We start from the raw sequence: 19393 nt of genomic DNA on the forward strand, positions 1-19393 counted from the left end.
TGCCACAGATTGCGTGTTATTTGCTGTGGCACTAGTTTCATCCAATAAACTTGAGCATCTTCAAATATTAATTGCCCTGTTGGCAACATATTAAAGATTCAAAGCTGTCCATGACATCCATATCATGCAAAAAATTGTGTAGCACATCTAAATTACACTGTAATAGTGCTGCACAGAACTTTGAAGCTTTCAAATGTTGCATTAGCATTGTTAGTAACTCAAGATGCTCTTGTTATAGACTGTAATAAAATAATACGATCTATACATGAAATACAGTCATCAGTAACAATATACATGCAATATCTAGGACTTTAAAGTTTTCAGTTTAAAAACTAGGGGATTGATCTTCACATTTAAATCTGTTTTCAGTGGTTATTGGTGAAAAATTTTTAGGTGACTGAAATATTAAATAAAGGTATGAGAAGATCGATTAGCTGAAAATTCATTACTTTTCCCCCTTATTCAGAAAGTAGTTTATGGAATAAATACTAAATTTGTGTATGTTTTGTTCACCCAAGGAGCCCAACAATAGGTAGGAGGAAGCAAACCCCCTGCCACATTTAACCACAGCTAAATGGAAGTGGCCTGCTTGTAAGCTTGCTACGAACTCTTCGCTAGACAATATCTCTACAACAAAATCATTAGACAACACATGAGTAACAATAATCATTTATTGTAATGAGGCACATCAATATAGACTAAGCTTCCACTTCCAGTGAAGGCAAGCATAAAATAGTCCCTGGTATGAAGTGACTGACCACACTGTTCGTGCCACCACACTGAGACAGCCTGTTACGCGGCGTCCTCTGATGCTGTTACTGTACTGTACCTGGCAGGGACACAGCAGTGTAAAATTTTTAAATGACTGCAGAAAGGAACTAGTTTCCTTTTATTTCACTTATTTTGGGTTATGTAAGATAGATTGTGATCATACTTAAAATGCTCAAGTTTTGACTAATAATGTTTATGAAACACAGCAAAACATAATGGCAACTGAAAACAAAACTAAATCTTAGCAATTTTAAACAGAAAAACTGCAATTTGCAAACCAGAATAATGGACATTTTCAAATATCTTCTTCAAGTAAAATACCATAAAAAGCATGGCAATGGAAAAATGGAAAAGAAAAAAAAATAACTTCAGTGATCAGACATGAATGACAGATATCCCTCATGTGACTAAAACTAACTTCAAATTAATAGGAAGGATACTGGGAAAATGTAGTCAGTCTGCAAAGGAGACTACTTAAAAATCGCTTGTGCACATAGAATATCACTCAAGTGTGTGGTAACTGTATCAGAAAGGACTAAAAGGGATAATGTATGTTTTCAAACAGGGATAGAATGAATGAATGAACAGTAGTTTCTTTGACCCATGGGGTGCATCATGGAAATTCTAAAAAATCAAAAAATCAGAACTGGTGGATGCTTGAGGACAACTTTCAACTATTCCAAGAAAGCCTGCTTTCAAAGCTTCAAGATGCATTATTTAGTGAGGAATATACTGCAGCTCCATATGCATTGCTCCAATGTGAACTGTATTGACAATATCAGACTGATCACAGCACTCACAGAGGCGCTGGAATATTCATTCTAACCACACTCCATACCTTAAATGGAATGGGAAGAAATCCAACCACATGGCACAATGGGAAGTTTCCTTTGCTGTACACTACACAGTGGTTGGCAGAGTATAGATATAAATGTAGATGTTGATGTACATGCAGAGATGTCCTTAATTTGATTATTGTTGTAATGTTTTATTAATTGGAATATATACATACCACTCACTTCATAAACTGGCATTTATCAAGGTGAAAGTAGCCTGCCAGTACCTAGCAAATTTTGGGAAATGTTTTGAAGAACTCTTCACATTTTAAGTGAAACTGCAATATTTAGACAATGTTTTAATGATTGCTCCGTATCACTACTGTAAAGGATTCTCTACAGAGAATGCAATATGTCATATTACAAACTCCATTCTGACAGAATCAAGCAAGAAAGTCACCCTGCTATATCTGTCTGTGGCCCCACAAAGGCCTTTGTGTATATCACAAAATTCTTCTGGGGAAACTAAAACTTTATGACATTAAATGTATCCTCCTGCATGAGTAGTGTTTTATCTTTTTATTTTAACAACAGAAAATAATGTCACATTGGCTAATGATAGAACAGGCAAAAATTTAATAGTAAGCGGGGAAAATTAAATACACCACAACATTGTGATCACCTGCTTAATAGCATGCTTGTCCATGTTTGGAACAAAATACATCACTGATTCTGCATATCAGGGATCCAACATTTTGCTGGTGGATTTATGGAGGTATGTGACATTAGATTTTTGTGCACAGGTCATGCGAATAATAGGGCCCCTGATTTGCATACATGTTGATGGCCCCGATAGTGACCCAGATGGGTTCCATAGGATTTACATCTGGCAAATTTGGTCACCGAGACATCAACATGAGTTCACCATAATGCTCCTCAAATCACTGCACCATCGTTCTGGTTTCAAGATATGGACAGTTATACTGCTGAAAGATGACACTGCAGTCAGGGAGACATCAAGCATAAAGGGGTGCAGGTGGTTCACAGCTGTCAGTGTGTCTTTGACTACTACCACAGGTCCCATGCAAGCACAGCATAATACTGTTCCCACCAGCCTCCATTCGTTCATGCTGCTCTTTTCGAGCCACCATTCACCTCTATTATGGGGTTTGTAAAGATGACCAGTGATGTAGTGTAGCAAAAATGTGTTTCACTGTAAGAGACAACAAATTTCCATTGATTGACTGTCAAATCCTGATAGTCCCATGCCCATTGCAGTCGTAATTGATGATGATGTTGGGTCGACATGTGAACACATACGGGAGGTCTGTTGCGGAGCTCCATATTCAACAATATACAATGAACAGTGTGCTCCAAACCACTTGTGCATGGACCAGCATTTTGCTCTTTCAGCAGAGATGTCACAGATCACCATTTATCCTACTTTACAGAGTGGACTAGCCTCCAAACCCCACATTCTGTGAAGGCATGGATGTCCAACCATTTAGCACCTAGTAGTAGTTTCACTGTCCTACTTCTTTCTGTAGATGCTTACGACAGTAGAAAATGAACATTCAACTAGCTTAGCCGTTTTTGATATACTCATTCACAGGCTCTGTGTAGTAACAGTCTGCCCTCTGTCAAAGTCTCTTATCTCAATGCTTTCCCCCATTTGCAGCCCATATCTCTGCTAGGGTGATCCTCCATCTGTGTTTGCTCCATTTACTTACTTTTATTACCGCATTGTGTGCCCATAATGCCACCAGACAGCATCCAACATTGTGGTGGGCAGTGATCATAATACTTTGGCTTGTCAGTGTATGGTATCTTGCAATATTTAATATTTTGTTCTTGATCTGAATAAATGATTTACTGGGTGCCCATAAGCTGCAATAAAAATGATTTACCAAAGACATTGGAGGACTTCGAAAATGTAGATGTTTGCTGATGAAAAAAATATTCTGGTGAGAGGCCTAAAACATATCCACACACTCAGGTACAATAATGGTCTCCCGAGGAGCTCTGTAATTAGAATGGGATTGCATTTACTACATTTTGCACAAGTTTAATAAGAACTAAATTATTTTTAACCATACAAGATCTTCTGAAGGCAAATTATTGGCATCAGCCTGTAAATTACTGTTTACCACAGGAATGTGCCAAGGTAAATTAACTAAAAATCTCTCACATTTTGTGGGACATTAGTGTGACCACCTGTTAAAAGCCTGAACAGCCCTCTTTTGCATTGCAGAATGCTACAAGATACGCAGAAAAAGGGAGTCATTGAGGTTCTGGAAGTTATTGACAGGAATGATGAGCTATGCTGTTCCATCCCAGGTGCCCTAGGCTTCTCAGTTGAAGATCTGTGGTATGAATGACCTGATCAAAGTGGTCCCACAGATTTTTGATTGAGTTTTAATGTGTAGAGTCTGGTGGCCAGAGGAGTACAGAAAACTCATCCTCGTACTCTTTGAACCATGCACATACACTGTAAGCTGTGTAACATGTTGCACTGTGCTGCTGGTAGGTGCCACACTGCCAAAGAGAGACAAACTGTATGTAGGAATGGACACAGTCCCAAAGGATAGGTGCATACATGTGTTGATCGACTGTAACTTCCTGGAATGACAAGGTCACCCAGAGAATGTCATGAAAACATTTCACAGACCATAACGCTCCCTCCTCTAGCCTGGATCCTTCCAATGATTGTTGCTGGGTGTTTGCTTTCAGACATTTCACGCTGATGGAGCATAAAACATGATTCATCTGAAAAGGCCACTGGTCGCCACTCAGTGGATGATCAGTTGCAGTAATGGCATGCAAATTCAAATCTTTGTCACCAATGAATAGCAGTCAGAAGCAGCAAAGGTCGCTGAATTCTTATTGAGTAGACACTACTCGTAGCCCCTTTTTTCATCTGGCCAGTCAGTTACTCAACAGTTGCATGTTTATTCACCCATAAACATCTCTGCATCTGTAATTCAACCCTGTCATCTATGGCCCATGGTACACCACAGCTGCATTGTTGCCAGTTTTGGATAGTGTCATTTTGCCACGCACCGTGTACTTTAACCACAATGGTAGACGAGCAGTTTACAGTTTTGGCCAATTTGGAAATTCTTTCACCCTCGGTCGTAAGGTCAGTGATTATGCCCTTTTGGACATCATATATATCACTCCATTTCTGCACTATGACAATAACTGAATTGTTTTCTGTGTTCCTGAACCCACTATACGAGGTGCTATCCAAAATTTTTGGGCCTGGTGCTGCCCTCTGTTGAAAACCTTACCTTTGGACTAATGGTCACCATCACCCTCGAAATAGATCCCATCCGCTCGTACACACCAGTCCCAGAACTTCTGCCACTGGTCACATGTTTTCTGGACATCCTGTTCTTTGAGGGCATTTATCACCACCAGCAATGCTTCTTGAATCATCTCTATAGTATCGAACCGATGGCCTTTCAACTTAAGTTTCAGTTTTGGGAATAGCACGAAGTCGCAAAGTGTGAAATCTGGCAAGTACGGTGGGTGGGGTACAGCTGCCTTGTTGTTTTTTGCCAAAAAGGTCGTGGTGAGCAAGGACATGTGACAGGGCACATTGTCATGATGCAGCAGCCAGTTCCCTTGATGCCAAAGTTTGGGCCGTCGTCGCCGCACGTTTTTATGGAACCACCGCAAAATGTCAAAGGAGTAAGCGGAATTCACCATTTGGTTGGGTGGGACGAATTCTTTGTGCACAATTTCCTTGGTTTCAAAGAAATTGATGATCATGCTCTTCACTTTGCTCTTCACAGGCTCCATTTTTTTGTCTTGGAGAACCCGGGTTCTTCCACTGGGATGATTGTTGCTTTGTCTGGGTCATAACTGTAAGTCCAGTTGAATCATTGCAAGGGTCTCTGTAGCACTTTTCCTGCAATTCACACAGCATTTGATACACACATGTTGTTCTGTTCGTGGATCCATTGTAAAATCATCACACACCAGACACAGAATATTACGGAAATCACTGTGGACACGCAACATGTCCTCCCAGCTGAATGCCACTCCGCACACTGAGTCATCAGATGTGCAGCTCTCACCACCTAGTGGTGCAAATATCTACTACTTCTATTTTCCAGATGGCAGCACCAGTCAGTCCTGAAAATTTTGGATTCCACCTCGTATATACTCTCCACTGCTAGTGCTGCCACCCGCCATCAGCATGTTGATATAGAACACAGGTGGTGGTCACATTAATGTGACTAGACTGTACATGATGAAACCACAGCAGGGAGAGGTGAAAAAAGTTTCTTGAGGTTAATTTGTCAAGTAGAATGTACTGTACTTATCCTTACAGTTTACTTGTGGTGTTAGTTACATGGGCAAGACAGATGTGAGTTCACTTCCATGCTCTTTAAACTACTGTATCCTTATGTCCTTGTGACATGGACAGTTATCCTGCTGTAAGATACCAGACCCTTTGGGGAAGACGGCAAGCATGTTTGGATGCAGATAATCCGCCATAATGTTCGCGTAGCCCACAGCTATGAAAGTGCCTTCAAATAGCAGTACAAGTCCCATGGTAGCCCAAGTGAGCCATTTGTCCAGATGATAGTAACTAGGTGACACATTTTCTTTGAGGTGCAGTCCAATCTCGATGATCCTGTGCCCTTTGCAATAATAACTGACTACGTCATTGGTTCAGAATGAGGATACAGAGGTCATCTGTTGTAGAGCCACATGTTCAACAATGTGCAGTAAATCATGTGCTCCACAACACATCTTCAGCATTGCACCTTGCTATTAGAACTAGCACAGATTGCATATCTTCCTGTTCAGACTTGCCAAACCCCTGACTTCCACATTCTGTGACGATATGTGGAAGTCCAACACCTCGCTACCTCCTCATGGTTTCTTTGCGCTTCACCCTCTTCCCCTAGATGCTTAAGACAGTAGCATGTGAACAGCCAACCAACTTTGGTATTTATGAAATGCTCTTTCCGAAGAACTAGGCCATGATCTTCCTTTTGTCAAAGTTGCTTATGTCAGAGATTTCTCCATTTGTGGCCCGCATCTTCACCCGAATAATTCCCAATTCATCACTGTTAAGCTTATATTCTTTCCTTATCATGCTACATGCCTGCAACATCACCCGGTGGCTTTCAGTCTCACAGTGTGCAGAGGTTAAATGTTTTGGATTAACTATATTCACTATTTCAGCTATACAAGCGTCTCAAAAATGAGATCGACAGGAAGTGCAAAATGGCTAAGCAGGGATGGCTAGAGGACAAATGTAAGGATGTGGAGGCTTATCTCACTAGGGGTAAGATAGATACAGCCTACAGGAAAATTAAAGAGACCTTTGGAGAAAAGAGAACCACTTGTATGAATATCAAGAGCTCAGATGGAAACCCAGTTCTAAGCAAAGAAGGGAAAGGAGAAAGATGAAAGGAGTATATAGAGGGTCTATACAAGGGCAATGTACTTGAGGACAATATCATGGAAATAGGAGAGGATGTAGATGAAGATGAAATGAGAGATATGATACTGCGTGAAGAGTTTGACAGAGCACTGAAAGACCTGAGTCGAAACAAGGCCCCAGGAGTAGACAACATTCCATCAGAAATACTGACGGGCTTGGGAGAGCCAGTCCTGACAAAACTCTACCATCTGGTGAGCAAGATGTATGAGACAGGCAAAATACCCTCAGACTTCAAGAAGAATATAATAATTCCAATCCCAAAGAAAGCAGGTGTTGACAGATGTGAAAATTACCAAATGATCAGTTTAATAAGCCACAGCTGCAAAATACTAGCGTGAATTCTTTACAGGCGAATGCAAAACCTAGTAGAAGCCGACCTCGGGGAAGATCAGTTTGGATTCAGTAGAAATATTGGAACAGGTGAGGCAATACTGACCCTACGACTTATCTTAGAAGCAAGATTAAGGAAAGGCAAACCTACATTTCTAGCATTTGTAGAATTAGAGAAAGCTTTTGACAGTGTTGACTGGAATACTCTCTTTGAAATTCTGAAGGTGGCAGGGGTAAAATACAGGGAGCAAAAAGCTATTTACAATTTGTACAGAAACCAGATGGCAGTTACAAGAGTCGAGGGGCATGAAAGGGAAGCAGTGGTTGGGAAGGGAGTGAGACAGGGTTGTAGCATCTCCCCGATGTTATCCAATCTGTATATTGAGCAAGCATTAAAGTCCATGGAGAAGAAATAAAAACTTTGAGGTTTGCATATGACATTGTAATTCTGTCAGAGACAGCAAAGGACTTGGAAGAGCAGTTGAATGGAATGGATAGTGTCTCGAAAGGAGGATATAAGATGAACATCAACAAAAGCAGAACGAGGATAATGGAATGTAGTCGAATTAATTCGGGTGATGCTGAGGGAATTAGATTAGGAAATGAAACTCTTAAAGTAGTAAAGAAGTTTTGCTATTTGGGGAGCAAAATAAGTGATGATGGTCGAAGTAGAGAGGATAAAAAATGTAGACTGGCAATGGCAAGGAAAGCGTTACTGAACAAGATAAATTTGTTAACATCGAGTATAGATTTAAGTGTCAGGAAGTCGTTTCTGAAAGTATTTGTATGGAGTGTAGCCATGTATGGATGTCAAAACATGAACGATAAATAGTTTGGACAAGAAGAGAATAGAAGCTTTCAAAATGTGGTGCTACAGAAGAATGCTGAAGGTTAGATGGGTAGATTACAAAACTAATGAGGAGGTATTGAATAGAATTGGGGAGAAGAGAGGTTTGTGGCACAACTTGACTAGAAGGTTGCAGTAGGTACTGGGAGATGAAGGAGCTTGCACAGGATGAATTAGCATGGAGAGCTGCATCAAACAAGTCTCAGGACTGAAGACCACCACAACAACAACATATTCACTGTGTTGTGTTCTGCAATATTAATGACGTTTTTATCATTGGCCACAAACAACATCATGTAGGGTGTATGCACTCCAGGACAACCAGGAAATCCTGGAAAAACTTGGAAATTTTTTCATCCAGGGAAAAAAACTGAGAATTTTTGAGTATTCTGGGAATTTTTCATTGTTTTAATTTTCAGCTAAATTTTTGTAATTTTGACTGACAAGAACTGTTAATCTAACAAAGAATTCTACTTTCACCCACTACTGCAGACTATTACTGCGGCAATGAAACATAAACAAAAGAAAAGCACCAAAATGAAACCTAAATTGCATTTACAACAAAATACAGTGCACAAAAAAGCGTCTGCTTATAGCAAAATGTGTTAAAGCCATTAGGACAAAAACTATGCAATACTTTGTAGCAACAAACTGCTTTCGATGAGCATGATTAATCAACTGTTTTGTTTGATCAGATGTCAGCAGACTCATGTGCATTCACAGAGCTGAAGTCACATATGAGCAGAGCTTTCTCCCATTTCTGGGTACTTGAAGTGTGGTTGTTAGCTGTATAAGCAGCAAGCACCCTGATACTAGCCAGAAAGAATTTTTCTGGGGCACCCAAGCTGTCAGATTTGCGCGTGCACAGAGCAGTCTGAGTTGTAGTGTTTGTGTGGGTAGTGGGGGGAGGGGAGTCTCCACATGAACTGTGTTTAAGTCTTGTAATTTTGCTATTTTACTCTTTGTTTACAGCTCTCAGATCAAATAAAAACAAAACAAATTTCTGTGGCCTTGAGCTATCAAGTAAGTTAAAATACAGTCATATAATTATGGTAGACTAAGATATGTTGTTAGTTTCAGTTTTCTGATTTTATTTTATTTTCAAATTATTAGCAGTCAAGCATTAATCATTGTGCAGAGCAGTGAAGTTATTTTTGTAAGTTTGCTAAAGAAATTTGGCTTTTATTAATCTATTCCATTGAGATAGACAATTTACTTGAAACTATTCTGCACTATTGCCTAATTTCAATTCTTCAATGAATTTGAAGTGCACATTTTCACCTTCTGGCACACTTGACATAATGCCATAATAAAGAACCAAACACAAGATAATACGGTACTTGTACTCCAAGGAAATTGCAATCCCAAGAACCACATTGAAAAGGTAGAGACCTACTTCAGTGTGAATTTGGACATATGAATGTGCACTTTAAGCTGAATTATGCATTTTCGTATGGTTGATTCCAATGCTTTTGGAGTATACTGGTGTCCTGTTTCTTTTATGATATAATGTAAGATCTGGTAATGCTATATATGTATGAGCATAAGTAAATGTTCACTGGAAGATGACTAAGTAGCAAATTTGGCAAGTAGAACGGAATGAAATGTTTTTTATCAAAATATAAATAAAATAGAAAGAAACTTCCACATGGGAAAACATATATATTAAAAATGTCTGCTTGTGTCTGTGTATGTGCGGATGGATATGTGTGTGTGTGCGAGTGTACACCTGTCCTTTTTTCCCCCTAAGGGAAGTCTTTCCGCTCCCGGGATTGGAATGACTCCTTACCCTCTCCCTTAAAACCCCACATCCTTTCATCTTTCCCTCTCCTTCCCTCTTTCCTGAAGAAGCAACCATCGGTTGCAAAAGCTAGTAATTCTGTGTGTGTGTTTGTGTGTTTTGTTCATTGTGCCTGTCTGCCGGCGCTTTCCCGCTTGGTAAGTCTTGGAATCTTAATATATTTTTATCAAAATACATTGACAGCTGCAGCAAAATTTTACGAAGCCACCTTCCATGAAATACAATGTCTCTGATCGCAAGACATGTTTCGACACATGTCTGGTACCTCCTCTAGGCTTGACTTTATTTCTTAATTTGTGTTATTTAGACCTTAAATTTACAGAACGCCATTCTTCCGCAAATTATAGACGGGCAGCACATCGTGTTTTGTCATTGTGACTTATGTTTACTCCTGTAGTAGAATGCAAACTGCCAGTTGTAGTTACTTGACTGCAGAGGAATGTTATTAATTTGAAAAAGTCACCAAATACTTATTGTCTCAGTTCTGTCATATACAAACAAGTTTATTTTTTTAAATTTTTGCATGAAAATTTATATTTGTTCTTACTAGCTTTTTGCTGTGTGGATGTAAACCTGATTGGAAATGCTAGATAACAGTATTGCAGAGTACAAATAAAAAAATTATGTCAACATCATCAAATAACAAAATATTAGGGCACTTTTCATTGTGAAGTCTAGTTTTGAAATGAATATAATGCCAAGGGCTGCTTTCTTATTTTGGGTTCCTTATCTGGACAAAATATGATGAAACAATTGCCCTAAGTATAACAGGTCTGTGTGTCCTCTCCAAACAACATGCTGCAGTGCTGCACATGGTCAGGTGATGCCTCCATACACATGAAATTCCAAACAGAAATATGACAAAAGGCATATGAACAGATCAAACACCAAATATGGGCTTCCTGCGTCATTGTAGCTGTGCATGCATAGTAATGCCTGTTTTCTGGTGCTCTCTGGCAGCTGTTCAAATGAACCTATTTCTAACAGGTCATGGGAAAATATTGCAAATGTTGGTTTGAGAAGTGTTACTTTCAAAGTCAGTTTCCTTTCATGCAAGATGAATTACGTTATGTGTGAGAGTGTGCTGAATTTCTTAAATCACAGAGCATTAGAAACTTAGAAAAATTTTGGGCCCAGAAGACCAGCTATTTGTCATTATTTAAAAGTTTACTTGCACATTTGTGTTTAATACAGTATATGATACACGTTGGTTGGTGAGGCCTGGCACCAAGTCAGTGTTCGAAAACATCCCAAAGGTGTTCTATAGAATTCAGGTCAGGACTCTGTTAAGGACAGTCCATTACAGGGATGTTATTGTCATGTAACCTCTCTGCCACAGGCTGTGCATTATGAACAAGTGCTCGATCATGTTGAAAGATGCAATTGCCATCCCCGAATTGCTCTTCAACAGTGGGAAGCAAGCAGGTGCTTAAAACATCAATGTAGGCCTGTGCTGTGATAGTGAAATGCAAAACAACAAGGTGTGCAAGCCCCCTCCATGAAAAACATAACACCACTGCCTCCGAATTTTACTGTTGGCACTACACACGCTGATAGATGAGGTTCACCGGGCATTCGCCATGCCCACACTCTGACATCATCCCACATTGTGTACTGCGATTTGTCACTCCACACAACATTTTTCCACTGTTCAAACATCCAATGTTTACATTCCTTACACCAAGTGAGGCGTCATTTGGCATTTACTGTCGTGATATGTTACTTATGAGCAGCAACTTGACCATGAAATCCAAGTTTTCTCACCTACCACCTAGCTGCCCTAGTACTTGCAGTGTATCCTGATGCAGTTTGGAATTCCTGCGTCATGGTCTGGATAGATGTCTGCCTATTACACATTACAACCCTCTTCAAAATGTCAGCGGTCTCTGTCAGTCAAAAGACAAGGTAGGCCTGTACGCTTTTGTTCTGTATGTGTCCTCACATTTCCGGTTCACTATCACATCGGAAACAGTGGACCTAGGGATGTTTAGGAGTGTGGAAATCTTGCATACAGAAGTATAACACAAGTGACACCCAATCACCTGACCATGTTCAAAGACTGTCAGTTTTGCAGAGCGCCCCATTCTACTCTCTCATGATGTCTATTGACTACTGAGGTTGCTGATATGGAGTACCTGCCTGTAGGTGGCAGCACAATGCACCTAATATGAAAAACGTATGTTTTTGGGGTGTGTCCGGGTACTTTTGATCACATAGTGTACATCTTAAAGGATAACATGGGCAATAAAAGGACCAATAACATGTGTGATAACTTAGCTTTGCTTGTAGCTACAGTATATGTATATTGATTTAAACCAATAACTTTTCCTATTTGTGTGTTCACACTAATTAACAATGACGTTGCCCTTGGCTGACTACATCACATGTCCTATGCTCTGAATATCTGCTGTCATTGGTTGGTGAGACCACATGACATGAGCTATGGCTGGCTGACAAAAACACATATCAATCTCGATTTCAGTGCTTCGGAAACTAATGTGGTGTGTTTGGTGAAATTTTTATTTGTACTTTTGCAATAAGCAGTGTACATCTTGCTGCACATCAAATATCTTTCCAAAACTTTTTTTCTCTCCCTCTTGTTTCCTTTCCTAAAGTGCCAGGAAGTTCTATTGTGGTGTATAAAACCTTTACCATGAAAAGAAATTACCTTCCCCTGGGGAAAAAGCACACTTTTTGCCATAAAATCTGTGCCCCCCCCCCCCCTCCCCGTCTGCATACTGCATATACACCCTTCTGCGGTAATGTTTTGTGAATGTAAGAACTCAAGTGACTTGCACAAGAATTTCATTTTTCAACTTTTCACAATACCTAACTGTTCATATTTTTTAAAAGTGTTCTCCGTGCTGTCACTTTCTTCCGCCACAGAAATACCCTGAAGTGAAAACATGAGAAATACGGATCTGTTATGTCATTCTAACCCCCCCCCCCCCCCCCCTCGTCCTCTCCTTATGACCTGGAGTGGTTGAGCAGTGATCCTATGGAACTAGGCAAGTTCAGTGAGAAGAAAAGAAAGTGGCATGATACTCAGGTATGGTTTTATGACATTGCCTCACATGGCTGGAAACAGCCTATGAGAAAAATGCAACAAGCCACCCTCTGAATAAGTATTCATGACCTCCCGACAATGTCACTGATGTCATGTATGGAGTGGTTTGTCATCACTTATCAAATGTTGCACTAGGCAAATAATTTGTGTTGTTCTCTACATTGTTTAAGTCATTTTTATATTAAGTTGTTGGCTGTGACAGGCAATGGTAGTGATAAGTATTCACCATGTTAATTAAAGTTACCTGTACTTATCCATGTAACATGTAACCTGCTGCAGTGTCCTTATAAATTAAATTAAGTAAATAACCAAATGTGTCTAAAGTTTTATAAATCTCTTTCTGCAGCTATTTTCAATTATTGCTTCTCATCATGGGATGGCTTAATGAAGTAGATAGTTTTTGTGTTTTTGTGCAGTTTATCTCCAAATTAGTCAATTTAATTATGAAGTACAATTTTGATATACTGCTTTCATATTTTATTAGCCATCTCCACATAGCTAGGAGATTTCGCCATGTTAATTTAGCAGGTTAGCTCTAACAACAAAATTTGGCATACACATAGTCCACATTAACTAACAAAATTTGCACCAAAATATCTCCAAAAAATGATTTAAGTTATATCTTCAAATTTGCTTTATATCCTAATGGTTTGCAGAGCCATACCAAGTTGAAACTGCTCACCTGGCAGAACTGCCAAAACCTGGGATATTTCACCTCCCTATCGGTATGGCAATGATTAAATGAAAAAATTTAACTTTTTCCTCTCATGACTTTTACAGCAAGAATTGCTGATGTCTTTACAGTTCCATTGTTGGGATGTAATATTTAAATACAGCAATTTTCATTACAGTCTAAAGCTTAATCCAGTATCCATACAGGTGTGCTTCTTCCACTTCCATGATTTGCGACTGGTAAGCATAACATTAGATTTAGATCTACTTCTTAATTTCTGCACCAGACTGAAATTTGAAATCTTGTCAGCACTAAACAGTATACTTGTACTTTCTGTAACTCTATATCAAAAATAAATGTATCATCTACAATAGGTTTTAAGTTGGAATGTGGGTGTCATCAACTGATGTCAATTGAAGTATTTACTGTAATTAACCTAGTCACTTAAAATAAATTGGAATTAATGGAAAAATGTTCATATTAAGAAGAAAAAATTTAAAATGTTTCCCTGACAGAACTACAAAAAATTATTGTAACATAATATTTTGCTCTAGATTCATTAACTTGTGTTGTGACTAGCATTTTCAGAGATTACATTGTGAAGATTAATTCTCAAACCCACTATGTGTTACTTTAGGACTCTCAAATACTACTATAATATCTTCCCCAGAACTTTTATTTCCATTTGCAAAATGGCATTTCACCAATTGCCCATCCTATGAAGCATCCTTCCCGAAACCCTTGCCCCCACCACATGTCCTATCACCTTTATAGATCTGAATGTAATAACCTGTCTCATATTACATCTGTGATGAGGGTAACTGTCACCTTAGGGGCAGAACCGTAAACTAGCTATCCCCCAGTAGAAATGATCAATGCAAAATGTGGCAAAGAGCAGTCTGTATAACCAATTACACAACATGCTGCTAACAATAGTGAAGTCAACTTGAGGATCTGCTTTACAACCAGTGTCATTAGGGTCATTCCATGAGAAAAAAATTTCCCTGAAATGTGCACATGACCAAACATTCTCTTCATCCCTTTCAGTACCTCAACCATCCCATTCTCACACTACACTAGTAAATGTGCTCCAAATGCTACTTCCTCTGTCCCAGTCATCTGCCCCTTCCTATGTACCTCATCACACTTCCTCCTTACAGTTTACTAAATCTGCCCTTCCTCTGCCTTCTACTTGAATTACACATTTCTGGTAACGTTGTACACATCCTACCAGCACTGTTACATTCTAGAAGTATTTTTTTTGTTTATTTATTTGCAACATGCTCCATTACAATATTTGTAATACTGTGTGTGTGTGTGTGTGCATGTGTAATGTAATGTTTGTGTTGAATGATAATGATGATGATAATGATGGGAGAAGGAAGCGTGTGAAACCCAGTGCCGGCACATAGCCTACTTCTCGCGAATAGCACCAACGAGGCTGCCAAGTTTTATGTCCTCATCCTACGGATGGATCACCATTAACAGTGTCACATGCCTTCACTTCATGAAAAATGGCAGAGAGGTTTGGTATTTGAAACAGGACATTGGCACAAAGTCTGGTGATCAGAAACATAATGTCACCATCACTCCTCCCCCAGCTGGCCAAATACTGGCAGTGAAGATTTCTTCCACCAACAGGATTCGAACTGGCTTACCTTAGCATGAAGAGCCACTGCACCGGTGTGCATCAGCGATCTCGGCCACTGAGGCAGGTCAGATGTATGTATATGATATTATGTAAAATCTCCTTTTTCTAGATGAGTCAAAGTAATAAAATACAGTCAAAGTAATAAACATTTTATTTATTTGTCAACACTGTCATGTGGAGTGTGGCAGGTTTCCCTCTTACCATTGGTTACCCTTCCAAAGATTCATATTTATGCACTTTGCAGTGTAATAAATTCACTAGGTTCCTAAAACTAGTAGTAAGTTTCTGTTTTAGCAGTAATGAACTTATTTTACTTGTTAAATCCTTGGAATAGCTATTTAGTTTCATATTTCATTACTGATTACTTGTTACTGTAGTTACTTACATTTGGGCAATCATCCTGGCAAATTCTGGGTTCTCGTTCTGTAATTAAGATTTGCTTGCTGAATTCTGTTCTCTGCATTTCCTGCACCTGAGTCAAAGCTGCATCAACTGATTCAGCTTGAACTGTATCTGTTACCTCAAAACGACCTAAAATCACAAGATGAAAACATTTTTTTCACAAAAAATATGTGCAAGCAACTACTAATGAGCCAAAGGTATTACAGTAGAGTATTACTTATTGTGCACAAAAATTTGCTGCATTTTAACTATAAAAAATTTTAATTTTCTTCAGTGAAGACTAAATCAAGCTTCAGAGCTATTCTGAAAAGAAAAAAAAATGTGTCTTGCAGTATAGCCTCCACCACAAAGAACCTGATACTTGCCTCTCCTAATCACTTCAGTTCCCCAACATTGGAGGCAGGGGGGGGGGGGGGGGTTGTTTAAGAGCAAGGTGTCACTGTAGCAGTGAACACCTGATTTAAGTTTTAAAATTATCGTAGTTTTTGACGTGGTCCCCTTTTATGTTAGCGCAATTTGCCTGTCATTTTGCTAATGACCTGAACAACACGGGATTTCCATTCCACCCCACAACACTGGATTTCCCATCCACCCCTCTCATACATATTTTCATCTTGTTGGTCCAGAAAATGTGGTTTGTATTTGCCAGTTATTGTTGTACTCTTGGAAATCAGCAGGACAAATCTCTTCTGTGTGCCAGAAAACAGTATTAACCTTTCCTAAGGATAAAAATGAATGTAGCCATTCTTCATGCAGTGACATCAGAGTTTGTTTCTGTTCATTCTAGCAAAGAGTTTTTGCATCATGTCTCATCCACAGCAACACATCAGACCAGAAAAATCAGTCCTTTTTAGTTATCTAAACCAGAAGTGCCTGTAAAAAAATTTAATGTTTTCTAAGGTGTGGATGTTTGAATCAAATATCATCCTTTGGTTTATCCAGTGGGGAAACAATGCTGTTTGGTGATAGCTCTGCCCTTATGGAAATAGTTTGTGAGCAATGACTTTTTCTACAGGTGGAACAATGTTTGTTTGCTTTGGTAAACTTTTCTGTTTGCCATTCTCTGTCTTAATCCCGTATCTTTGGCATGCAATGGTGAATCCATGTGTGATCTATTGTTCTTAAACAGCAAAAAACCCTTTGTAATTGGATCCAAGCTGGCCGGCGTGGCTGAGTGGTTGTAAGTGCTACAGTCTGGAACTGCGCGACTGCTACGGTCGCAGGTTCAAATCCTGCCTCGGGCATGGATGTGTGTGATGTCCTTAGGTTAGTTAGGTTTAAGTAGTTCTAAGTTCTAGGCGACTGATGACCTCAGAAGTTAAGTCCCAAAGGGCTCAGAGCCATTTGAACCATTTGGAATTGGATCCAAACAAATGTAAATAATCTTTAGCAACATTGCCTCGAATGGAACCCATTGGCAGGAAAACTTTATCACACCAAAAACTAAGTAATTCAGTTACATGAATTGCTTGTGAAAACATTAACACTTTGTTGTTTATGCTATTGTCATAAACAAGCTGCAAAATATATAACCGGAAGCTTCACAGCACTGTGCAGTCTTACAAAGTTCATACAGTTTGGGCCACATTCACTGCAGTTTTGAATTAAGCCATGAACTTTCAGTATGTACATCAAAACAACCCTTATTAGCTTGTCACTGACTTAATTCTTTACTACATACCAACAATTTAAGGTGATCGAACAAACAGATACAATAAATATGAGTTTCGGACAAAAGCACAAAAGTTTCTGAACTATTAAAGTTAAATAAGATAAAATTGACATTTACACAATAAGCAGTGGGGTACATACCAAAGAGAGGAAAATTTTTTCCTTCCATTGAGTGTACATGTTAACTCTAAAATTTACTGATGAAGTTCATACATAAAGCTTGTTAAATAGTGCTTATAAATGCATAAGTTGCTACAGTATACCTGCCGGTAGCTTAAAGGGAGGGGAATCATGCATTTATACCTGTGGTGGTACATATTTTACAGCTAGAAATGATGTGATCACAATTAGTGTAGATAAACATTTTGAATTGACAGCTGTTTAACTAATAAAGCTAGACATCTATAAGAAGTTAATTTTTCTGTGTGTGTACTGCTTACTTAGTGGTGATGTGAACACTTTTTGTAACAAACTAACCAAAGTGACACAGCCAGTTGGAATTATGTCATCTGTTATGACTACAGCTCCTGTGAATAACTAGCATTTTTCCCTTCTCTCATTTTTCAAATTTTGTACATTTTCTTGGTACTGTTCATGTGGGAGGTGTTAGAGTATTTCAAAACATCAACTAAATTGTTACTCACTTACGATTCATTATTCAAGGTAATGTTTTTGACATGCTAATTCTAATGCCAGTTTCACTGGGAAATAAGTCAATTACAAATTCTACTTAGTTGAATATTCTAGTGTGACATAATAAGGAAAACATTGTTGAGCTAATATTTATTTCTGGGCACAATGATACCACTAGCCATAAAGACTGGTAGTTCAACTTTTAAATAATTTATTCTAAATTCTGTGAAACTAATTAATTTATGAGATAATTAATATTTAATTTCAAAAGAAGCTACATTTGCTGTTGCAGATTTGTTCCTTTCTTGTTATATTTTGACCTTTGCAGTTATACTTTTGTTGACCTGAATTTTATGCAGCAGATGACATATTTCGTCAGTTGGTTGAGTCCTTAATTAAAATTTTTGAATAATTTTCAACGCCTTGCTTATATTCGTAAGTAATTCCCAAGGCAGATGCATAAAGTAGTTCCATAAACTTTTTTTTAAATTTATACACTGCCAGTTTTTCATAAACCCAAATTTTATTGGTACTTATTGTCCATTCTGAAAACCAAAATTAAACTTAGCCATTTTTCAAATGACTGTTGAGTTTTCAAAACAACAATTTCTTCATGTGCCAATCTTGAAATATTCAGATGTGTCTCAAAAATTGTCTGTCTGTGTTCATTCCTGGTCAAGGTAGTGAACATGTAACATCTATGTCCTGTCTGCTCCGGACATTAGCTTACGCAATAGCTATGCATAGTTTTATAATGTTACTTAAAATCCGTCTTGATTGCAAATTTTTTATTCATATGACCAGTTTTGATTCATTCAGAACCATCTTCAGTTCTGATATTTCAGTTACAAACCAGTGATATGAATAAAAAATTTGCAATCAAGACAGATTTTAAGTAAAATTATAAAATACTGATTGCTGTTATCCCATAAGACATTATGTTTGTTTTTGCAAAATATGCACAGTTTGTCCATAAAAAATTCACATACTGGCATCTGAAAAATGCAGTAATTCTGAAGCCTAAAAGCCTACATCAGTTTCCTTAATTGGATATGATAATGTTTTGACTGAACTGTGTGATATTTGATAGGACATTCAGACCCACACTGTAATTTTGAACAATTGATTGTTGAGTTTGGTGATCTGTCAACAAGACCTTGACTAAGTGAACTATTCACAACAAGACCATGACTAAGTGAACTATTCACCATATACATTTATCTGGTGGTTTACTATAAGACTGTGTTGTATGTTAACTGTGGCATTGTGTGTAAATATCAATTGTATTCTGCATCACAGTTAATTAT

The 19393-nt window shown here is 38.5% G+C and overlaps 1 protein-coding gene across 4 annotated transcripts in view; it reads right to left on the reverse strand.

Moving 5' to 3' along the window:
- The window catches only part of LOC126336762 (microsomal triacylglycerol transfer protein), a 189758-nt gene that overhangs the window by 36034 nt on the left and 134331 nt on the right, over positions 1 to 19393 (reverse strand). For all 4 annotated transcript variants that reach the window (XM_050000771.1, XM_050000769.1, XM_050000768.1 and 1 more), the window contains one exon: positions 15766 to 15911. In XM_050000771.1, coding sequence (XP_049856728.1) covers positions 15766 to 15911 — 146 coding nt within the window. The remainder of the gene's footprint in view (positions 1 to 15765; positions 15912 to 19393) is intronic.

The sequence above is a fragment of the Schistocerca gregaria genome, chromosome 2 (assembly GCF_023897955.1).
Source record: "Schistocerca gregaria isolate iqSchGreg1 chromosome 2, iqSchGreg1.2, whole genome shotgun sequence".
NCBI classification, from domain to species: domain Eukaryota; kingdom Metazoa; phylum Arthropoda; class Insecta; order Orthoptera; family Acrididae; genus Schistocerca; species Schistocerca gregaria.